We start from the raw sequence: 23,725 nt of genomic DNA on the forward strand, positions 1-23,725 counted from the left end.
GGGACCTTCCCTAGGGCCTTGGAAGGGGCCTTAAATGAGGGATTCTGAAGCTTGAACTTCATGACGACTCTACCCCTGACCTTGACACACTCCTGGAAACAGAAGAAAGAGGAAAATCCTTCGGGAAAGAGAGGAAGAGATAAAAGGAGAATCAAAGGAAGAACAGAAGGAGAACATAAGGGATAGCTGGGAAATAGCAAAAATCAGGGCAGATTAGGGCAGAGGGGAACGGAGACTCCTCTGGAAGAACGGGGGTTCTGACCTGGCTGTTGCTCCTGGCAGTTGAGAGAAGTGGCCTCTGCTTTCTGCAGGCCACAGAGCCTCCACCCAAAACCTTTGCAGCCTCCTCCCTATCAAAGCAGCTGCCCAGCCCTTCCCACGTGTTTTTTCCCTGGCCTCTCCACAGGTTCCCAGACTCCACTAAGAGTTGGGGCAGACTAGAGTGAGGGCTGAGTAATCATCCCTCCAACCCGCCCCGCCCGGAAGCCTCATTGCCCAGGCAGCTACCGCTTTCCAGCTTCACCTGAGCACAGCGGGCGAGGAAATCGAAAGCTGTGCACCTAGAGGAGCCAGGGGAATGGAGGCCTGGCCTCTTCCCGCCCACCTGCGAGGTCCTCCTTAAAAGGGAGGGGCCTACACGAAGTTTCACATCCCTGAAGTCATGTGTTCTGACGTCACAGGCTCTCAACTCTGCACCAGACTTCCAATTCTAAAGGCCACTGCCCTAGGGTGGGGAAGGGCAAGGGGTCATGTTGGCTCAAGCAATCCTCCAGGCTGGGCTCGGCTCAAGCCCGAGGGCACAAGCACTGATAGGCCAAGATGGCACCACAGTCAGTTCCATCTACGGGAGATTCCAGGCATCACAGGGGTCTGCGGTGGGCCACACCACCCTGGACCACACGCTCAGGGCTTCCCACCCTTGTGTTACATTCAGCCTATTCACATGGCTGACAGTGGGAAGGAAGCCAGGCTCTGTCAGATGCTATAGTTCCCTCAACTATCAAACACTGCAAAATAACTTCATGAGCTGATTGTGAGAATTAAAGAGGTGACACACAGAAGCACATTTATCCATAGAAGGGCTGATACAAATGTCTAACTTGTAATCTGAGCTACTCAGGAGGCTGAGGCAGGAGGATCACAAGCTCGAGGTTAGCCTTGACAATTTAGGGAGAACCTGTCTCTAAATGAAAACTAAAAAGGGCTGAGGATGTAGCTCAAGGGCAGAACACTCCTGGGTTCAATCCCCAGTACCACAAAAAAAAAAAAAAAAAAAAAAAAAAAAGGAGGAGAAGGAGGAGGAGGAGAAGAAGGAGGAGGGGGAAAGACTGAGAAATTGAAGATCTGGTTGTGTTCCAAATGGGACATTAACCTACTGTGTGACTTCAGATAATTGACTTTGCCTCTCTGGAATTTAGTTTCATCACCCACAGAAGGGAGGAATACAAGTGGACAAGTACCCAAGCCCCTTCAGGCTCTGTGGTCTGAGATTCCAAGGTTTCACCTTGCACATCCCCTGATCTTCAGGATGCGTCAGGATAGCACCAGGAGTGATTGGCAAAAAAAAAAAAAAAAAAAAAAAAAAATTGAATAAGCAGTGAGGCACTTGGAAGTAACACTGAGTATTATCTTCTTATCAGCCCTGTGCCAGCCAGCTTTGCTTCTGGGACATCTTCAAAGGTAAGAATCCCCTCCTTCTAATGAATGTCCTAATCCTGTCACTGCATACGTGGCGACAATCCCATTCCATGGAGCAGTAAAATCTGTCATCCCAACCCTAGACCCCTCCAACTTCCCTCATCCCCAAACGAGAGCACCCACATGGTGAGAAGCCCTGCCACTAGGAGAGAGAGAATCTTCCGCCGGCCCTGGTGGGTGGAACCATTCAGGCGGGAAGGCTTTTGTAACATGTTAGGTGTGTCACCTGTTCTCAGGCCAAAGGGCCCTTGAATGACTTCAGGTGTTGTTCCAGCCCCTAAGACAGGTGTCAGGTTACAAGATACATAATCATTCCAGTTTGGCAACTTCACCAGTAGGGTTCTTGTAATCAGCCAGCCCCACAGTCCCCAAATCACTCCTAGAGTAGGGAGGTGGGAGGTGGCTGGCTGACTTGCTGAGGGACAGGATGCTGGCCATAAGGGGCCAAGGCCAGCCCTGCACCTGGGCCTCCTCCAGCCAGTGCTGACCAGGGGCTTCTCACCTGCTGACCAGCCAGGACGGGTCGAACAGGCCCTCCTCCTGTCCATCTCAGCTCCAGACCGAAGGAAATTCAGGAGGATCACAGAGCCATCATGGTGAGTGTGAACGTCTCAGCTCCTAAGACTGGGGGAGGCCAGTGGTCCCCATAAAGGGCCCCAGGCAGCCTGAGGGGTCATCAGCCGAGAATTCTATAACACCTTCCAGGTTTTAAAAAAGGTCACACCCAAATCACCCCCACGCCTGGCACCTTACATGTCTGGTACTCACCTGCCTACTCCTCTCCCTCCATTGGACCAACCCATCAAAAAAGCTGTAGTGCAGAAGTCAGGCCTGTCCCCTCGACCATCCTGTCCCAGATGGTGCCTGCCAGTTTGTACAGTGTCTTCCGCTCTGATAGCTAGAGATTAGCATTGTTTTGTCAAGGCCAGGGAACGCTCTGATGCCACAGTGGCCCTCTGCTATGCTCTGGGTTTTCTTTTTAAAGAAAATACTGTAGAGATGCCCCCCAAAAAATCTAGGGTGCCTGGGAAGATCATCTGCTTATTCTCTGAGTATCTAGAGCATCTTCACTGTCTTGGGGCAGAGAAAATCAACCCCACTTTTTAAGAAGCACAATGAGAACCAGGAAGGGGAAGAGTCAGTAGCTGGGTTCAGTCTTTGGTCAAGTTGAAGCAATTGCCCAGCAACCAAAATAAGGAAAGAGAAGGCAAAGGAAAGGAAGAGGCTGTCCAAGGGGACGGGGCGTCACCTGCTGGGCCCTCAAGGGACCTTCTCCTGACGCCCTATCCAAGCATTTCCATGACCCTCTAATGAAAAGTCTGGCAAAATGCTAGTGCCCAGCCGAGGGCAGCAAGAGTGAGGGTCTTGCCTGCTGGATGCTGGAACAGAGTCAGGCAGTTCTGCTGCCCCATCGGAGGAGGCTCCCCAGAAACTCATCCTGCATGCAGAGGCCCCATGTCCGGGGAATCACAGGGAGGAGAGGAGCAGTCCTGCCTTCTGGTGGCAGCTGCTGCTGCTGGGGTACCTCTTGAGGGAACAGTGGACAAGTGAGTAGTTTCTGGGGCAGGTCACAGGAGCAAGCACTGCAGAATCAAAGGCCAAGAGGCCATCTCCCTTATTAGCTGTGCTGTCTAGAGACTCGTGTTCTCCCTGTGTAAAATGGAAATACTAGGCTCCATGATCACCCAGAACACACACAGGGTGAGTGGAGAGACTGAATGGGCTCATATACGTGAATAGGCTCTGCAAACCTGGGAACCCTAACAAACGCAAGGCCTGTGACTGTAGAGGCATCTACTCCAAGAAATGACAGCCGGTTGCCAAATCTAACCCTGACCCTTTGCCACCTGGGATAGGAGCTGGGTATTGCTGTATGAGGGAGGGAGGGCAGGTGGGCACACTGTGGTGGACGGGTCAGATCTGGGGCCCCAAATGCAAAGCAGCAGGATGACTAGCCTCTCCTGGGTAGGGTAGAGGGAACTTATGGCCTTGAGCTGGCCACTAACCCACCTGAGCCTAATAACCCTGTCCTTTCCCACTGTTGAAGCCAGAATAACCATAGCTCCTAGCCCTGGGGAGAGGATGGGGTAACTTGGGGCCAGGCTCAGCCTCCCTGTCTCCTCCCTTATCTGCAGGCCACTCCCTGGCACAGAGGGTCAGAGTCCCGCATGGAGCTTCCTCTTACCAACAAGTGCTGCCTTGAGCCTACTTAGCAGGTATGCCCAGAGAGCTGGAGCCGGGGACCAGCCCTGGGCAGAGGTCGGAGCTCAGTGTCTGGCCCAAGGGGAATGCATTCTTTCATATCCACTCTGCTACTGAGGACTAGGAGGAAGTTGGGAACTCATGACTGGCCATCCTGGCTTTAACTCAGGGCACCCCAAACTTACCATGAGCCTCAGACAAGGGTGTAAACACCTGAGGTCTAGCTGCTCTGGGGAGTCCCTCCCCACTGCCTCCTTTCCTTACCAGTCTGGGGCAGACCCAAAAGATTTGGCTGGGATTCAAGGAATAAGACAAATCAGCAGGCCAGCCTACTGGCTGTGGGGACCAGGGAGCATGCGCAGGGCCCATGCAGACCAAGGCAGAGTCTATAGCCTAGGTAGGTGATCCTGGGCTCTGAGGCAGCACCCTGAGAGGTGGGCAGTGGAAGGTCCTGGAAAGAGAGAAGAAAAGTTTCTCTCCTGCTTGCTCTCCTGAGCTCCTCTCTACCCAGGTGAGGAAACCTAACATCACTGTGACCCCAAAGAAACTCCAGCCAGCCAGATACTATTTAATTGACCATTGGTCAGCCTTTTAATAGGGGCGGGGACAAGGTCTAGGTTCTACCCTGGAGATTCTCCAAAAAAAGTGTGACAAGTGTATTCCAGAAGTGATCACAAGGTCCCCCTGTAACTGAGAAGATAGATTCACCCAGGGTGGCTGGGAAGTTGTCCCAGAACACAAAGTATTTGCATTGTACCTTGAAGGAACCAGCTCCCTCCAGGAAGGGAAGGCAGGAAGGGTGTTCCAGACAGAGGGAACCACATGAGGCCAGCAAGACACAAGTGGCAGTGTGGAGACAAGCAGCAGTGTGCCATGGCTGGAAGAAGTGCCTAGAGAATCAAGGGGCACAGGCCAGGTCTGTCCCCATGTGGTGGGCACTCAGGCCCCTACAGCAAGGTTGGGTTCAGGATCCCACTGTGCCCCAGAGCTCAGCAGGGCTGAGAGGGAAGGACCCCAGTGGGTATCCAGCACTCCTCACTCGCTGCACAAAATGACAGGGACGTGCCGTCTGTGCCAGGTTCATAGAGATGTGCTAGCAGGTGAGAGCAAGCAGACCTATGCCTGCTCTCAGGGAGCTCAGGATCTAGAGGGTCTAGAGGGGTGGCAGGTGGGAGGGACAGACACTAATCACATAATCACACAAGCCATGTTTATCCAACAACTGAGGTGTGTACTGTGATGCAAGATAAGGAGTTGAGAAACCGAACCAGGGCAGGATGTGGCCTCATGGGGACCAGAGAAGGCTGAGCATACGAACTGCAGGAGGGGGAGGAGGGCCACATGGGAAATGAGGAAGGGCAGAAGAGGGGACTTCACAGGGGCAAGAGATGAGAGACTACAAACAGGGCTCTGGAACTCTGGGCCAGCTTCCCAAAGCCCCAGAACCAATCCAGGATAACAGGAGGCAAACATCTTCAGATCTGAAAATCTTCTTGGGCCTTAGATTCCAGGCACCTCTTCTGTTCTCCACCTTCTGTCTTGCCCAGAGAAAACCGGCCTCAGTGGAACACCAGGCTCCCAATGATTTGGGGAGCAGTGATCCCCAACCTAAAATGCATTCACCAGCCACATTCTAGAAAGGAGTTGCCTCCAGACCATGAGCTTCTTGCAGACAGGATCTATGTATTTTAGGCCCCAATACAGCACAGACCTGGCCTGGAATAGGCACCTGGTAAATGTGTGTGAGTGAATGAATGAATGGATGACAAATGACTCAAGACTGAGTCCCCTTCAACCAGCTTCTGATCTATGAGATACTGAAAGCAAGTTCACCAAGTCCAAACACAAACACTCCCAGTCCTACCAGAGATGTAACCATTCCAGAAAACCAGGGCTGAGGGTTAGGGAGGGACAGGCCTGAGTCTGCCTGGAAACCCCAATGACAAGGAAGAGGGAGAGTCGAACAGAGCCAGTGTAGCAATCCCCCCATGACGCGTCTAACTCCACCTCCCAGCCTGCTGCTCTGACTAACCCTCAAGATCGCAGCACAGAAATTGGTAAACAAGGCACAGCTGCAAGACCCCCGGCCCTACCCGCTGCTCCCGGAGCAGCTGCCAGCTTCCTAGGCTAACTCACATGCCACAGAAACTCTCACAGGTGGCAGATGAAAGGAACACTTAAGGAAGAGGGTGAGAGATTGAAACTGCCCCTATCCAGCGCTAGCAGCAGTATCTTTGGTCCCGAAGTAGCCCATTGCACATTGGTCCAGCTGGGCTTTGCCCACCGGTGGGGCTGAGCTGACAGATCTTTGGGTACTTCGTATGATCTCAATTTCCTCTACTATGACGTGCATACCTGTGTTCATTCATTCACTGAGCATGGGCCTCCCCAGCATCTCCTATGGGCTAGGGACTGGCAAGACACTGTGGAAGATTCAGAGATGAGAATGCAAAATGTAGACCCTCAGTTCTGAAGCTCTGCAGTTGCAACGGAGACAGGTTAAACTGCTTCCCCAAACCCAACCACAGCAGGACACTCCTTCACTCACAGATGACGACAAGGATGTAACTGGAGCTGAAGTCAGCCCTTACCCTCAGCCCATTCCCACCCCTGCACCATGACCACATCTCCAATCCCCAGGGAGATGGGTCCTGCCAGCTCCTAGGGGGACCTATCTTGAGGGGTAGGAGCCCCTGGTGGTCTCACAGAAAATACTAGCAGCAGCAGCAGCAGCGGCGGTGGCTCTTCTCCCACCTAATGCAGCGAGCACAGCATTTTGTGGTTGGAGAAGCACCTTACATCCAATATCTCCCTTTCAGTGTGACACCAACTCTCTGGGACATTGAAATCTTCATTCTACAGATGAGGAAATGAAGGCGCAAGGAGGCCAAGTGACTTGAAAGTGGTCACTCTGCCCAGAAGAGACAGAGCTGGGACTTAGGAGTTTTCTCCTTCTTCCCCAGCATGTGGACTCATAAGACCAGCACCCAGAATTACCCAGGAGAAGGCAAACCCAGGGCGCCCCACTGTCCTGCCTCCAAACTGATGAGTCCATAGCAAAGTGTGCACTGGAAGAAGACAGTCCAGCTGGCCCAATGGGATGGAGGAAAGAAGTGGTTTCTACAAGGAGACGCCATTCCTCACCAACCTCCTAGCAAGCAGACCATCCCTGGTTATCTACCAGTGGTTACACAAAAAGGTCACAAAGAAGGAAGAAAACACATGGACACTAACTCAGCATAACTTAGATTTTCAAGAAGAGTAGAGTTTCATATCCAGTGCTGCTCAAGAGTAACAACCGAATTGCCAGGAGACCATGGAGAAAAACAAGGAACTCAGACCCAAGACTAGTCTTATCTGGGGGAGGAGACAAGAGAAGGTCTAGGCTAATAGCATGGTCTTCCCAATCACAGACCTCAGAGAAGAACCTTAGAGGTCCTTGAAGTGAGTGATTTTCCCCAGGGCCGCGGAGTGCCACTGAAATCTAACACAGAGCCCCACAACCCCTCAAGGAGAGCCTTCCGGAAGGACGGCGGCCCCGCCCACTCCAGCCCGGCGGCCCCGCCCACTCCAGCCCGGCCTCCCTCCCTTGCCCACACCCTGAGGAGTCCTGCAATCCCCAGGGGTGCTAGAGCCTGTATCTGGGCCTTCCTCCTTCACCATCCAGCTTCTCCACACGCCTTGCTTTTCTAGGAAGCTCTGGCTGTTTTAACAATCGTCCCTTTGTCAAGAGAAAGGGACTCCTGTAATTCCGCCGCTGGCGGGGAGAATCCTCTTCCACCTCTTCCTAGAGATGGCCATCACATCTTCAGGGACCAGGTTCATCCTGTCCTTCTTTGCCCCTTTAGCCTGCATCCTCTGCCCTCTTCAGAGTGTGTGCATAGGTCATGTGACATCACTGTGGGTTCCCTGACTGCCCTGATCACTCTCCCTAGACGCTTAATCCATAACTTTCCCTCCTGATGTTCAAAATAGCTGCCATCTGTCCAGGCCCTGTTACATACATGCCAGGCCTCTACTCAGCTTATCCCCATTAATAATGAACGATTTTTTGAATATCTACTACATCAAGCACTTGCCAAGTTTCATTTCAATATTGTTATGAATTATTTAAAACAATAATAGAATAGCTACTCCATGGGCAGAAGAACTTTGCCTCTTTTTCACTACTGTGTCTCCAGTCCCACCAAAAAATGCCTCACTGAATGAATAAAATATTACTATTATTATTACTATATCTAGTAATTATGTACTCTTTCTCCACACACAGCAAAATTATATGCTGTGCATATTTGGGGTTTATTATTGAATCCATCTCTCTGTCATACACACATGAAATTGAGGTTCTCAGTGGCTAAATAACTTGCCCGAGTCCTCAGGCCCATGAGCAACAGAAGTGGGATTCAGGCACAGGAGGCAGGATACCAGGACCTGTGCACCATCCCCTGTCAAACACCCCCTCCTCTAGCAAATGGCATCCCAGTGAGGAGCAGCCTCACCAAGTGCTCACAGAGTTCCACGAGTGGGCAGGAAAGTGGGAGAGGAACACCAGGTTGGGAAACTGCAAAGTAATAATGCAGAGAAGTCATGGAAGCACCACAGAAGCACTATTTATAAGATCATGAATTCAGAGCTCCCAGGAACGTGAGCAAGGAGTCTCTTTCCTGGGAACTCTGGTTATCATCGGAGAACAAAAGAGACTGCTCATTCCTGCCCTTGTACGGAGCCCCAGTGCAGACCCTCTCTGATGTCATCTGCAGTTCCGCTCCCCAGTTTTCAGGGTAATCGGAGTGGAGGGAACAAATGTCCACTTACCAAACTCCTCTGTGTTTCAAGCACCAAACCAGCATGCCACTTAATCCTCCCACTTAATCCTCACCGACCACCCCTTGAATTAGATCATATCCTCCCCACTTTACAGATGAAAAAACCAAGGCTCAGAAAAAAAAATCACCAACTTGCTCTGAGAAGGCTGACATGACTGAGAAGGGGCAGAACTGGATTCAGGCCAGCATGTCTGCTCAAGAGGAGCAAACACGGGTGACCCCCCCAACCAAAGCAACTGAGACCTTCAAATGCAAAGGCCAACCAAGGAGAACCATAAACAAGTCTGTAGGACTGTGAGAGAACCAGATGACGTTCCAACAGGCTTGAAAAGGCACACTGTACCTAGCAGGAAGAACTTTCCAGAGCCTCGCCCACCATCCAACACTCATGAAGTCAGATATATCCTACCCACGTTGCAAAGTGGGGAAAATGGGTCCAGAAGATGGTAAGCACTTTGCCCAAGGCGGCTCAGAATGCCAGTAGAGGAGTCAGACCTTCTACCTCCAAACTCCCTCGTCCCCCCCCACCACTTCCCACGCCCTTAAAGTTTAAGGGACAATTCAGGACAGCTAAAAGGAACTATGATTTTTCGAAGACAGCCTAAACTCTGTAGCGATTCTTTTATAAACATCAGACTGCATCATGGATGACAGCTTCTTGGTGCAAGTAGGCAGAAATGTCTAAGGAATCCCTCTAAACTTTATAATCCATCAGCTTTTCCCAGTGCAGCCCCCAGGGGCCCCTGTCAGATTAAGTGTGACCTGTCTCCAGTCCCCTTCCACTGCTGGTGAGACGTTGCCTTCAGATGTCCAGAGGTGGAGCCACCTTCCTTCCCATCAGGCCATGCTGGTAAGGGAAGGTGACTCAGATGGACCCACCACCCTGGGGCAGGGGGAAAGTCACACAAAGTAGAACAATTGAGAATTCAAAAAGGCAGGAGCTTCCCTGGGACCAAGGGAAGGGTCTGCAGAGGGTGCGTAAGAGCTGGTTACTGGGAAGCAAGAGCCCTCCACTGGGCCAGGCTGTCTGCAGCTCAGTTCCACCCAGTGGGCCTGTACTAATGCCTCCCTCCTCCCCTAATATCTGTCTTGCCTTGTGAATTTGGGTGGGGGAGCTTAACTTGTGCCTCAGTTTCTCCATTTGTGAAACAGGGATATTTCCCTCTTCATCCTCTCTCCAGGCCCTATCTGGAGTTAAGAGCTACACCTGAACACAAAGGCTAATTCTTAAATGACAGAGCTGAACAGCAGGCTGGCAGCAGGATAATGACAGGTCACCTGACACCTCTCGTCTGCTCCAGGCCCTGCCCTGGAGCCATTATACGCTGAGATGGGCACCAAGGTGCTCAGCTCAAATTGCCAACAGGTCAGCACCTATATGGCTTAGAACAAGGCAAAATGGTTTCTAATGTAGCAGCTGAGGCTGAGGTTGGACCTGAGGCAGACTGTGCTGCTCTGAGGACGCCTAGACCCGAGGCAGAGGCCATGAGGCTGCTTCTTGTATCTACTTTGTGTGACAGCCTGTGGTAGCGTGGGCTGGGGGGACATGCTGGAGATGTGGTCACAGGACTGAGGCCACTTGGAAGCCATCTTGAGTGTCATCTCTGAAGCCTTCCCTGCACTCAGAGCTGCTGCATCACAGCCGAGCTCGTGCTGGCATATGCAAGTCCCCTCCCCTCATCAGGATGTGGCAGCCCTCCCTGCCACCTTACCTGTCATGGCTGAGGCACCCTAGAGACAGGATCCCGCTTCCAGCCGAGCAAAGGCATCAAACTGCCCACCTCAGCTGCAGGTGGAGAGGACACGGCAGCCTGCCGTGAGGATGCAGGGGATGCTGGTTTGGGGGTTGGAGAGCAGTATGAGGAGCCCCCTAGCACCCGAGCCAGCTATGGCTGAGCCCTGCTCTTCGAGGTGACTGTGAGCAGCCTCTGGTCTCCTGGCACACCCAGACAACGCTCCCCACTCCTCCCATGGGTCTCCCCCACTGCTCTGTCACTGGCTTCAGCAACCTCCCTGCCACCTGCCAGAGCCCCAAAGGGCCTCTTTATCCCATCACCTAGCAACAGTAGCATCTCTGACTCACTCTAGGGTCTCCCTCTGAAATCACGGGAAGCCAGGGCCTCAGCACCTGCACGGGGCAAAAAAGTCCAGCTTTATATGCTCCTGCTTTGCTGTCTTCACCCACACAACCGTTCCAGCTCTGCCCCTGCTGACATCTTTCCAGAGCAAGGCAATGCGGAGTCAGCATTGCAGAGAGGAAGAGAGAAGGCCCTGGGGGACAGGCTGCTTGCCAAGGAAGGCAGACAGAGGAGCTGGCCCGCTTTCTGTTCCTTTGGCCTCCTTCGCCATCATTAGCCTGGTGCAACACTGACTTGTTTCTTTGTCTCTTATCACCTCTGAAAGAGAGTTCCCAATTACCTGACATACCTTGAAGTTCAGAGAAGTTGGAGGTATGCAGAAGGCCACACAGCAAGTCAGAAGAGGAGGTGAGAAGAGAACTCATACTCCCCAGGCTGATTTTTTATAACTTCTCTGCAGCACTTAATCCCCACCACACACACACACACACACACACACACACACACACACACACTTAAAACCAAGAGCTGCCTGATGTCTGAGTTCATTGTCTCTGAGTTGGAAGGGAAATAGAACCCTGATGCCATTTGGATCTGAGTTAAGCCCAGAAGTTTCTTCAAGATCTAAAATGCAATAGGGGTGGGGAAGGGGCCGCAGAGGAGAGGAGCAAGCCTAAAGGCAGATGGAAGAAGGGGTGCTAATAGCAATAAAGCCCCTTCTGGGCGTCCAGACCTGCTCTAAGCTGTTTTGTGGATATGTTCTTGGAGGGACATCTCTTATCCTCCCCCAGCCCCTCATAGATGATTTGGCAAAGCCAGGAACCAAGCAGAAGTCACTGTGCCTTCCAACTAAGAAAGGCTGGGGAGACGCAGGGGGGCAATCTCTGCCCGTTGATGGCGTGTTGATCATGTGCTGATCTACATCACAGGGCAGCACCAGCTGATGACCCTTGCCCAGATAGATGGGCTCCTCAGACTTCAGGGAAATGAAAACTGTACCCTGAGTCCAGAAGCCCTGCCATGAGGCTGGGTCTTCCACCTACTTGCTCTAAAGCCATAGCAGCCACCTAATGCATATGATCCTTGGTTTCTTCTTTTGTTAAATGGAGATAATTTCCCTGGGTTGTTCCAAGGATTAAATTGGATAGCATTTATGAAAGGATATTGTAAGCTATATTACAATACCCAACTGCAGTAGTTAATTGTTCTGCCTCCACATTTGGGTCCTAGATTAATGTCTTTCTGCTGCCACTGACCAACCAAGAAACAAAGAAGGAAGGTTCTGAGCTCATCAGGCAATGGCATGTGTTTCCAACAATCCAACACCCATGCAGTCCCATCTCTACCTTCTCTGACTTGGGTCCTCCCAGGCCCTGAGGGCCTGAGCATTCTGCCTTTCCACTGCTCTCCAGAGGACAGGAGCTGGATTCCCAGCTAAGCCCTAGGTTAGACACTGACTAGACTAGACCCATGAGTCAGGGCTCTGCAGCAGACTGAATCAGCGGCAGATGGGCCTGGCCCAGACCGCAGTCCACGCAGAAGGGGAAGCCAAGGTTGCTCGGCCTGAGCTGGGGCCTGTGGCAGTTGTAACCAGGGCTGAGTTCATGTTGGGGATAAACTAAGATGTGTCTAGCAAAGCAAAGTTGCATAGTTGTTCTTTAGTGGCCTCTCAGCTTCCCCCACTTCCCTCTATCAACTCCAGAGCAAGATACCTTCCCTGTCTGGCCTCCATTGGAGTTGTCTGGAATGATCTCTAGAGACCCTTTCAGCGTGGCACTCCTGTGATGGTGGCAGGGACCCACTAGAGTGATGGAGGGTGACTGGATTTCTGAATCTCACTTGGTACCCATGTGTCTCAGCTCCATTCTTAACTTCCTCAGCTCAGGATTGATTCTAAGCTGAAAGGAATGGGCTGCCTGTAAGTTCCTGTTTCTATCCTGTTTGTCACTAACATAGATGGTCCCCAATCATCACTTGCAGGCCTGAATGCACCCACCTCCCTGGCAATTAGTCCTGGTACCCATGGCCTTCAGCAGCTCCCCTTCCCAGAAGTTTATCAGCCCATCGTCTCTGATCCCTCTGTATCAGAGATATTTGTCCAAGAACTTCACGAGGAGTCAAAGAATGAGCCACTCCATGAAAAGACTCAGACTGCCTGAGAGTCAGGGCGAAGCACTGTGAGGATAAGAGTGTGACCTCCTAGGATGCCCGGAAAAGTCAGGGGAGGCTTTTTACTTTCTCTTTGAATCTTGGGTGCACAGCATTGGACAAATCACCACTTTTGATAGATGACATCTATTGGTCCTCTTAGAGCCCATTTGTAACTCACTTGCTTGTTGCTGGTTTAACAATGTAGTTAGACTCCATAAACCCACCAGCCCCAACAAAGGCTGAGACTTAAACAATGATTTTCATCCAGTCATAGGATCCCTCCTCCCACTTCCTTTATACAAGCATCTCCTCCAGAGATGGCAGTCAGGTCTCTTTTTCATATTAATTCAATATATATTGAATGTACATTTTTATTTGCTCTTTTTAGATATACATGACAGTAGAGTGTATTTTGACATTTTATACATACTTGAAGTATAACTTATCCTGATTAGGGAGCCCATTCTTGTGGTTGTACATGATGTGGAGTTACACTTGTTGTGTGTTCATATATGAACATAGGAAAGTTATGTCTGATTCATTCCACTGTCTTTTCTGTTCCCTTCTCCCTCCCTTCCCTTCATTCCCCTTTATCTAATCCAATGAACTTCTATTCTCTCCCAGACCCTTATTGTGTGTTAGCATCCACATATCAGAGAGAACATTCAGCCTTTGGTTTTGGGGGATTGGTTTATTTCACTTGACATGATATTCTGAAATTCCATCCATTTACTGGCAAATGACTGAGTAGTTTTCCACTGTGTATATATAACACATTTTCTTTATCCATTCATCTATTAATGGGCACCTAGGTTGGTTCCATGGCTTAACTATTGTGTAAAGTCTTTTTTTTTTTTTTTTCATGGTGCTGAGGATTGAACCCAGGGCCTTGTGCATGTCAAGCAAGCACTCTACTAGCTGAGCTCTATCCCCAGCCCTTTAACTATTGTGAATTGAGCTGTTATAAACATTGATGTGGCTGAATCACTGTAGTATGCTGATTTTAAGTCCTTTGGGTATAAAGCGAGGAGTGGGATAGCTGGGTCAAATGGTGGTTCCTTTCCAAGTTTTCTGAGGAATCACCATACTACTTTCCAGAGTGGTTGCACCAATCTGCAGTCCCACCAGCAATGTGTGAGTGTATCTTTTTCCCCACATCCTCACCAACATCTATTGTTGCTTGTATTCTTGATAATTGCCATTTTTGACTAGAGTGAGATGGAATCTCAGTGTAGTTTTGATTTGCATTTCTCTAATTGCTGGAGATATTGAACATTGTTCCATATATTTGTTGACCATTCATATTTCTTCTTCTTTGAAGTGCCTGTTCAGTTCCTTTGCCCATTTATTGATTTGGACTATTTGTTTTGTGGTGTTAGGTTTTTTGAGTTCTTTCTATATCCTGGAGATTTGTACTCTAGCTGAGGTGCAGGTGGCAAAGATTTTCTCCCATTCTGTAGGCTCTTTCTTCACATTCTCAATTATTTCCTTTGCTGTGAAGAAGCTTTTTAGTTTGATACCATTCCATTTATTGATTCTTGGTTTTATTTCTTGCACTTTAGGAGTCTTGTTGAGAAAGTTCCTAGGCCAACATGATGGAGAGTTGGGCCTACATTTTCTTCTAGTAGGCACAGGGTCTCTGGTCTCATACCTAGGTCCTTGATCCACTTTGAGTTTGGTACAGGGTGAGAGATTGGGTTCTAATTTCATTCTTCTATATATGGATTGCCAGTTGTCCTAGCACCATTTGTTGAAGAGGCTATCTTTTTTCCATTGTATGTTTGAATGTATATCTTTGATGTCCAAGGCAGGAACTTTGCAAGATGCATTCTGTCAAGGTAATCACCATCCCAAATTCTACCTTCATCAATACCTTGCTTCTTTATGAAAGAGATTCTGGGCTATATGTAATCTGTTGGGACTTATTTTTCCCTTAATATTAAATTGCTAATGGCCATCTATACTATTTTATGTCACTGTTGTTCATTTCTTTTGTCTAAAGCATGATATTTTAGTGTGCAACTATACCACAGTTACTTGAAGGCTAGTCTGAGTCTAAGTCATAAAACTGAGCAGGTTCATGAATTTTCTCATTTGACAAATATTTAGTCAGCACTCACTCTATGCTGTGCCTTGCAGGAGACATGGGGCATGTTGTGATTAATAAGACACTCATATTCCCTGTAGTCCCAGCATACAGTGTTGAATTGGTTCATTTTTTCTTTCTTTCTCTATTGTTTGCAAATGGGTGGGGAATGTTTTCCACACTGCTCTTCTGTGAACAGAAACTAGACATTAGCCACTGTTGGGGACTGGGTCACTTGAGCTCTCAGTGAGGAACTGAGGCCTGGGGAGTTGCAGATGGTAACCTTTCTGCTCCCTCTGTGTCAGTTTTGAGCATAATTCCTGGTCCATCAAAGGGTACAGCAGATGCTCACTGAATTAACAATAAAGAAAAAAAGACTCGTACTACCTTCCTTAAGTAATCCAGTCATGTATGCACAGGTAGACTCAGTGGAAAAGAAGAGATGACAGGGAGGGCCACCAGATGGACACTCTGAGTATCCCACCAACCAGTCCTTCCTCTGGCCTTCACTATCTCAGCAAACACCCTTACTCCTTAATCAGAACTCAAGGGCATCCACTATGTTGGCAATGCCTACTGCCTTTATCTCCCAAACACATGTGGAATCGTTCTACCCCTAACCTCCTTCTCTCTCCTGGCCTCACCTCACTCTCCAGTCATTCCAATCTCTTTCTCTTTCTCTCTCTCTCTCCCCCCACCTCTCTACTGGGGATTGAACCCAGGGGTACTGTACTACTGAGCAACCTCCCCAACACTTTTAATTTTTTATTTTGAGACAAAATCTTGCTAAGTTGCCAAGGGTCTCTTTAAGTTGCTGAGGTTAGTCTTGAGCTTGTGATCCTCTTACCTCAGCCTCCTGAATCGCTGGGATTACAGGCATGCATCATCTCACCTGGCAAACCCTACCAATCTCATGCAGTTCCTCCAACTTCCCTAGCATGTTCTCATCTGCTTGGCTCCTTCCTGTCATTCAGGTCCCAGTTCAGGTGTCACATCCCCCAAGCACCCTGACCCCTTCCCTGGACCTCCCTCTCTAAGCCTCCAGTCAGGAATTTCTCCTCTTAGCCCACCTTACTGGGCATAGCTCCCACCACTCTCTGGTCCTTTCTGGTTTGCTCTTTTTATCCTGCTCACTCTGGGGTACGCCCCTCTCCCCAGGGATGCAGTCACTGACAGATTCATTTGAACACTTCTCCCATCCTTCAGTAACGCTTGCTTATTTGCCTTTGACTCCACAGCTCCTGAATCTGCCTGTTACAATGTGGATACCCCACTAATATTTGTTTAGTTTAGTAATTATTTAATGCTCATCACCTGGTTATCAGACACTTGGTACCAATCCTGTTTACCCTTGACTCGACTGAGTTTGATGAAAGGCCTTTGTAAACTGTTACACGCCAATTGCATGTAAAATACTTTTGGTATTATTATAACCTGAATCCAAAGTCACAGCAAGACAGAGTCTCATCTTCACCCTAGAAATTGTCCCCTCTCTCCAGCATGGGTGATGACTGAGAAGAGGCAGCTGGGAAACAGCTTAGGTGCAGAGTCTAGAGACCCATTAGTTCAAGTCATTTATTGACTCATTACTAGGTACAAGCCCCATGTCAAACACTAAGGGTACAAAGACAATAGGAAAGAGTGACAAATGGAATTATTATTTGTCAATTAAAAATTAAACTAGGGGGCTGGGGTTGTGGCTCAGTGGTAGAGCGCTTGCCTAGCATGTGTGAGGCACTGGGTTCGATTCTCAGCACCACATATAAATTAGGTCTGGGGATATAGCTCAGTAGGTACAGTGCTTGCCTCAAAAGTACAAGGCTCTGGGTTCAATCCCCAGCAACGAAAAAAAAAATTAAATTAAAGAAAAAGAAAATCAACCAAAAAAGAAGAGAGAAGAAACAGTCACCACCCATCAAGATACGTGCTGTGATAAGAACGTGTACCAAATGCCACAGAAGCACTGAGATCAGAGAGCGGGGGGCTGGGGGAGTCCCTGTGTGCGCCTGGCACTTTCCACCAGATGACTCATTTCATCCTCACAGCTGCCCTCTGAGGGAGGTGTTTTGCTCCCCACTTTTCAGAGGGCAAATCTGAGGCTCAGGCCGATTAAGAATCTTTCCGAGGCACACAGTTAACAGGAAGTAGAGCCGTATTCCAACTCAGCCCCTGCGGACTCCAGCCCCTGGACGTCTGCTACATCAGCCAGTCATCCAGTCATCCCTGGCTTAGTGACAACAAAGGGCGAGGTGTCTCTCTAGCAGGTTAGACTTGCGTTGGAGATGAAAGGAAGGAAGGAGCTTTCCCTCCGGTCGTTGTACCCGAGGACACCCCCACGTCCCATCTGAGACACCAGCCCAGGGCTTAGAAGAAGCCCTCTCTCTCCTAGAGGGGATTGGAAAAATTCCCAGTCAGGAATGTACAGGGACCTGCAGCTTCTCCAACCACCATTGGGGCTGGCAATGACCTCAGCACCAAAGGGCAGGCCAGTTCCTGGGTAGAAACCCAGACCCCAGACAGAGCCCAGGGATGCCACATGCTCTGCCAGACTGGGAAAGGCAAGAAGGAGCAGGAAGCCTCCTGGGAGGCACAGAGAGAGTGAGGGAAGTGTTCAGGGAGCAGGAACCTGGGCAGCACACACACCTTGACCTTTGCCTAGCAGGAAAAAGGGTTGGTGTGCTTTGCACGTGAGCCTTGGTGCGAGAGACTGTGTGCCGAGTGCACACATGGAGTGGCACGAGCAAGAGTGAGAAGTGCCTGTGCCTGTGCTTATGTACACGTGTCAGTAGTGACCTAGACACACTCTCAGAAACAGCATAGTACTATGGTAGATTTTTTGGTTTTTGCTCGTCTATTGTTTCACTAGGTTTTAATATACATTCAATAAAGCACTCAAATCTGAAGTGTCCAACTCAGTGAGGCTTTTCACACATAAACACCCGTGTAACCAACACCTAGAACAAGATGCAGATGTTCTCTAACATTCTAGAAGTCTCCATGGTGCTCCTTCCAATAATTGCCCCATCTCCTCAGTAGTAGTCACTCTGCTGATTTCTATCATCCCTCAAACTCTATCTCTTACGTTCATACAAATGGAATTATACAGTGCATACTTTTTATGTCTAGTTTCTTTCCTGCATCTTTATATCTATGAAATTCACCCATGTTGTTGCATTTAGCACTAATTTATTCTCATCATACTAAAACTGTATTATGTGAATAGACCGTAATTTATTAATATGCCATACCACTGATTGACATTAGGGTTTTTCTGATGTTTAGCTTTTATGAATGAAACTACTATGAACATTCATGTATAGTTTTTTGTTTGATTTTTTTTGTTTGTTTGTTTTGTTTTGTTTTGTTTTTTGCTAGACATATGCATCCATTTCTCTCAGTTACATCCTGGAGCAGAATTACTAGGTCATTAAATTAAAAAATAGTTATATGCTTAACATTGGCAGATTTTCCCAAGTATTTGTTCTTATTTGCCCTCCTATAACAATGTTTGAGAATTCCAATTGTTCCATATCCTTGTCAACACTTAGTGTCATCAGCTTTTTTTTCTAGCCATTCTGGTGTCTATGTAGAAACATTTGATTGTGGTTTGAATTCGCACCTAGTCACTTGGGTATCCCCTTTTTTGAAGTATCTGTCCAAGTTTTTACAGAAATACAGAATCTATTTTAAAAAAATAGACAAGTGGTTGGCAAAAACAGACCATAGGGAAAAATAATCTTGAGAATTCAGCAGTACCCATAACAACCCAGTAATCAGTTGTTTCTATAATTGCTAACTAGCTACTATAATTAGTAACCTAGTTGAACCAGTTCAAAGAGTTGCATAACTGAATTTCTTCCTTTTTGGATCTCACAGAGAACCCCAACTTAGGTCTAGCAGGAAGAAGAGAATGCAGATGAACCAAGAATCTCCCCTAAGCTGTCAGCTCTGTCTGAGAGGTTCTCCCACTCAACTCAATGTTTTTTCCTTTAATTCCAGGATCCTGACAGTGACCAACCCCTGAACAGCCCTGGTAAGCTCAATCTGGCTTTCCTATGTCTCCCTCAGCCTCTGCTTCAGTTCACAAGTAGACACTGAGCTACTCTTGCATGGCCCTTACCACCTGTCCCAAGTGCTAAATGTTGTGGGCATCCTCCATCCCTTATCCATCCATCATCCATCCATCATTCCACAAACATTAAGCACCTATGAGTTTCAGGATTCATCCTAGAAGTAGGAGAACTAGTCTGGGAAAATAGAACCAACAAACCACAGCTCCAGCAGTAATGGCCACCCGATTCATTCATTGTGGCAGGCCCTGGGCTGATGCTGGGCTACGGCAGTAAGCAAGGTCCTTGCCCTCATGGAGTTCACAGTGTGTCCATGCTGCCAGGAAACAATCTGGATGACAGTGTTTTCACTTGTCGGAAAGAAAGTGGCAATTTTTACCTAATTTATAGGAGAGAGATAAGTTAATAAATAGAATGTTCCCAAATCTAAGGATTTTTTCCTTCCATTACATCTTCTTTTTAAAAATATTTTTTAGTTGTAGATGGATACAATACCTTTATTTTATTTATTTATTTTTACGTGGTGCTGAGGATAGAACCCAGTGCCTCACACATGACAGGCAAGCACTCTGACACTGAGCCACGACCCCACCCCCCCATTACATCTTCTTAAACCATTGATACCCACTCCTGATAACTCACCAGAGCAGCAAAACGAATGAGCAAGAAACAGATTAATATGCACAGATCAATAAGAAAATGTTCAATCCTACTTAGTTAGACAGCTTTTTGTTTGTCAGTTCAGGGTCACAAGTTAATAATGATCACAATCAATGGAATCTTCAGCAAATAAGAATAGCACCTAGTTCGTACTTTGGAATTAATGTATCAGCAGACCATGGTGTCCCCAAGGAACACTACCAGGCTTCCCAGTGAGTAAGCCTGAGAACTACCAAGTCAGAATGATCAGTGCTGCTCCAGTGGTCAGGGAGAGTGCCTAGGCCAGTCCCTGCAGGATGAGTAGCCTCTCGGGGGCAGAAGAGAGTGATGAGTCTCAGTGGAGGAAGGAAGGGCCTGAGCTCTCAGTTGCAGAGGTAAGAAAGAACTAATAGCAGTCATTCCAGGATCTAGGAACAACCCTGCCTGTGCACAGCTGGAAGCTGGCGGGGACTAGCAGTGGAAGCCCATTGAGCTAGGAGAACGAGGCCAAAACACCCTGGTTTTGAAAGCACACAGGAGCACAGTCCAGACGTGCAAGTTGTAAGGATCCCTTTTAAGCTCTCGAGGGGAAAGTGAGAGGACAAAAGTCATCTTTTAGGAAGCTCTGTCCAGCAGCGATGGGCAAGGGAGACTGAAGGAAAGAATAGTGGTGGGCAGGGAGGGCCATTCCTAGCTCCATGGGTTCTGGAGTTTAAACTAAGTATGAAGACCCTTCCCTTCCTGACAAGGGAAGCAGGACCTTCCTGAGAATGCCCAGGAGTCAGAGGCCTTGGACCCCGGACATAGGGATCAGGGCCCCCAACAGGCCATTCGCTCTCCCAGAAAACAAACCATCTCCTGCCTCTAGAAGTAGGTGCTCATAAGTAAATCATGCACGAATGAATGAATGGCTCCATGAAACATTGCCATGGCCACAGAAAAGAGGAAGTTTTGGCTGCTGGAACATTAAAAAATAGTATCAGCTAACATTATTGATGACCTACACCCTGCTAAGGAGAATACGCTCTTTTATGGAAACACAAAGTTTCAGCATTCCCTTATCAGCAGATTCATTAATATCAGCACTTATGAGACACTGACCAGTCTCTGGTAGGATGCTCTTGGCTTTTGAAGAGCTGAGGAAAGGGACGGAGCCAGATGCGTGACTAGCTACCATTAAGGTAGATAAAATGGCACCTGGAAGAAAGACAGAAGGGGTGTGCTTACAAGAACAGAGTCCAGAGCGATTTCTCTGTTCACTGGACAAATACTTGAGTATCTGCCATGGGGCAGGCACCCTTCTAGGTCCCTTGGGCTCATCAGTACACAAAACAGACAGAGTCCTAGCTCGAGGAGTCTTCATTACAGGCACAGGTAGGAAGAGACAGAAAATACACAGAATATATAAAGTGTAGATTATGTTAGAGAGGATGAGTGCTTTCAGGAAAAAGGAAATAGGGAAAGAGGATGGAAAATGCTGGAAGCTTGCATTTTAGGGCGAGAGATCAAGAAAGACCTCACTAAGATCGCAGACCTGAAGAGGATGAGAGTAGGCCACACAGGGCCAGGGCAGGAGGGCAGTCCCTCACTTTCTCAGGTTTCTCAGGGTGGCCTAAATTCCTGCTCCAGCTCTCCCTGGAGGGGAGGTCCCTGCACCCGCTCAGCTTACAGCCCACAAGTCGCCGGGACTGAAACGGGCCTATCTCTGCTACTTCTTACTCCCGAGAACCGAGCTTTTCCCAGTGGTTCCCAAGTTCCATCTCCTTGAACAGCCGTGTGAAATGGACGTGTAGTTGTTATTACCCCTTTCTAAGCAGCGAAGGGCTCCTAACTGTGCCCTAATCCCGGACTCTTTTGTTCCAATCCACCAACTCCCCAGTGAAAGATTCCTCTGTCTAAATATTAATTTGATCATGTCTCACTACTGCTCAAAAACTTTCCATGGCTACACACTGCCTTCAGGATAAAAATTTGAACTCCTAAGCATGGTTGACTTTGTTTGTTTTTTGTTGTTTTTGTTGTTTTCCTCTTGGTACCAGGGACACTTAACCACTGAGCCACATCCCCCAGCCCTTTTTCTATTATATTTTGAACAGGGTCTCACTAAATTGCTGAGACTGGCTTCAAACTTAGGATCCCTGCCTCAGCCTCCCAAGCAACTGGGATTACACGCATGCACCACGGTCCCAGCCTACCCATGGTTTCAAGAGTCTCCAGAAACTGACTTTACTGTCCTGCCTCCTAACATGCTTGGCCCACCTCATATTCCAGGACCCCAGTCCTCACAGTTCTCCACCTCCATGCCTGTGCTGGGGCTGGCCCAGGGTCCAGGGCCCCCTCTTTACCTGTAGCTTAGTGCTACCTGCTCAGGAAGTCCTCCCCAGTCTGCCTTTGACTGTCTTTCTAGTATAACACACACCTTCTTCCACCTGGTGGCACCGGTGGCATCTGTGCCCCATTTGCCTCTTCTCCACGTTATAATCTCCTAAAGGCAAGAAGGGCCACACTGGGGACTCACTACTTGTTGGATTGACTTGAAGATGGAGTGCACAGAATTTATTTATGAAGCCTCCCATTAAGCATTCACTGTGCTAGAGGCTCTGCCCTCCTGGAGCTTCCAATTTAATCCGAAGATAAGTTGGGTGCGGCTGGCTAGGAGAATAACGTCTAATGTTCTCTAGTCCCTTAGGGTAAGTGTGGCTGACAACAATTACATTTCAAAAGAGCTAGTAGAGAGGGTTCTGAATGTTCCCAGCACAAAGAAATGACAGATACATCAATTACTCCAATCTGATCATTATACATTGCAAGTATGTATGGAAATGCCAAGCTGTATGTACCCCAAAAACACGTATAATTACTACGTGTCAATTTAAAATAAAAAGATATTCAAAAAAAGACAAGTCAGGAAAAGGGTAAATGATAGCACAGTAAATGAGGATGTGCTCAAGTACATGCCCTGGGGATTGGCCTCCCCCAAGGCAGGCACGGGTCAGACAGGACAGGGTGACGCATCCTAGAACAGGTCAAGGCAAGGGGAGGGGCAGGCGCAGGGGCTGCAGGCTCATTTCAGGAGCACTTGTGAAAGTTGCTAAACCTGGGGACGAGGAGGGCGGTGAGATGTGCTGAGGAAGCTCAGCCTAGTCTGCAAGAACAAGTCCCCAGCATTCACCAAAACTGTCCCCAAGGCCTTCCCGCTACAGGCCAGAGGGTGGGAGCTGTTGGCCTTGGCAGGGGCGAGCTCTGAGCACTGACTGACCGCTCATCCCCTCCTCACGCCCCCTTACAGATGCCACTGCCCCGGGCAAACCCCGCACTCCCCTGGAGACCTTCAAAAAGGTGGGGATCCCCATCATCGCGGTACTGCTGAGCCTGGCGACCATTGCCACTGTGGCAATCCTCAGTAAGTGACAGCCCCTACCCAACTTTCTTCCCCTAAGCAGGTGACAGTACCCTCCCTCACCTCCTCTGTAAGTGGCAGCCCTCACCCCTTGGTAAGTGACAGCCCCACCCACAGCCTCCACCTTCCCACCCCCACAGTTAGAAGCAGGTGATCTGCATAAAGCTGTGCAAAAAAAAAAAAAAAAAAAAAAAAAAAAACCGCCTCCACATGCATCCACCCCTGCTCTGAAGAGAACCTTCTTCCAAGAGTGAAGGGGGAATTGAACTCAGCCCCCATCTCTCCCAGAAGGCTTCTATCCTGGAGAGAAGTTGTGCTGCACACGTGGCCTTTGTTACGAACCCACGCAAGCCCTGGCAGGGGCGCCCACCCCACCCCTTCCTTCCCATCTCCTGCTGATACTGAGTGGATCTGAGCAGCCTCCCAGCTAGAAGGACAGAAAGCACCTCCTGTGAGGAGGGAGGAAGGGAGGAAGCCCAAGGGAAGACTGCCTAGCAGGTGCTCTTCCCACCTAGAGTTCTATCTTCATCATGGCCAGGGCCTGAGACCCAGTGTGACTTTGAGCAGATCACTTG

General features: G+C 48.9%; 1 protein-coding gene across 3 annotated transcripts in view; it reads left to right on the forward strand.

Annotated features, from left to right (window-relative positions):
• Positions 1-2,075: 2,075 nt before the first annotated feature.
• Tmprss4 (transmembrane serine protease 4) overlaps positions 2,076-23,725 on the forward strand; it is a 35,935-nt gene continuing 14,285 nt past the window's right edge. For 2 of the 3 annotated variants that reach the window (XM_047515716.1, XM_047515717.1), the window contains exons 1-3: positions 2,076-2,294; positions 19,041-19,074; positions 23,040-23,153. In XM_047515716.1, the coding sequence (XP_047371672.1) occupies positions 2,292-2,294; positions 19,041-19,074; positions 23,040-23,153 (151 nt within the window). In that variant the 5' untranslated portion in view covers positions 2,076-2,291. Of the gene's footprint in view, positions 2,295-19,040; positions 19,075-23,039; positions 23,154-23,725 lie in introns of those variants that run through there. The other variant, XM_047515718.1, reaches the window with a different exon arrangement.

This window comes from Sciurus carolinensis, chromosome 11 (assembly GCF_902686445.1).
Source record: "Sciurus carolinensis chromosome 11, mSciCar1.2, whole genome shotgun sequence".
NCBI lineage: Eukaryota > Metazoa > Chordata > Mammalia > Rodentia > Sciuridae > Sciurus > Sciurus carolinensis.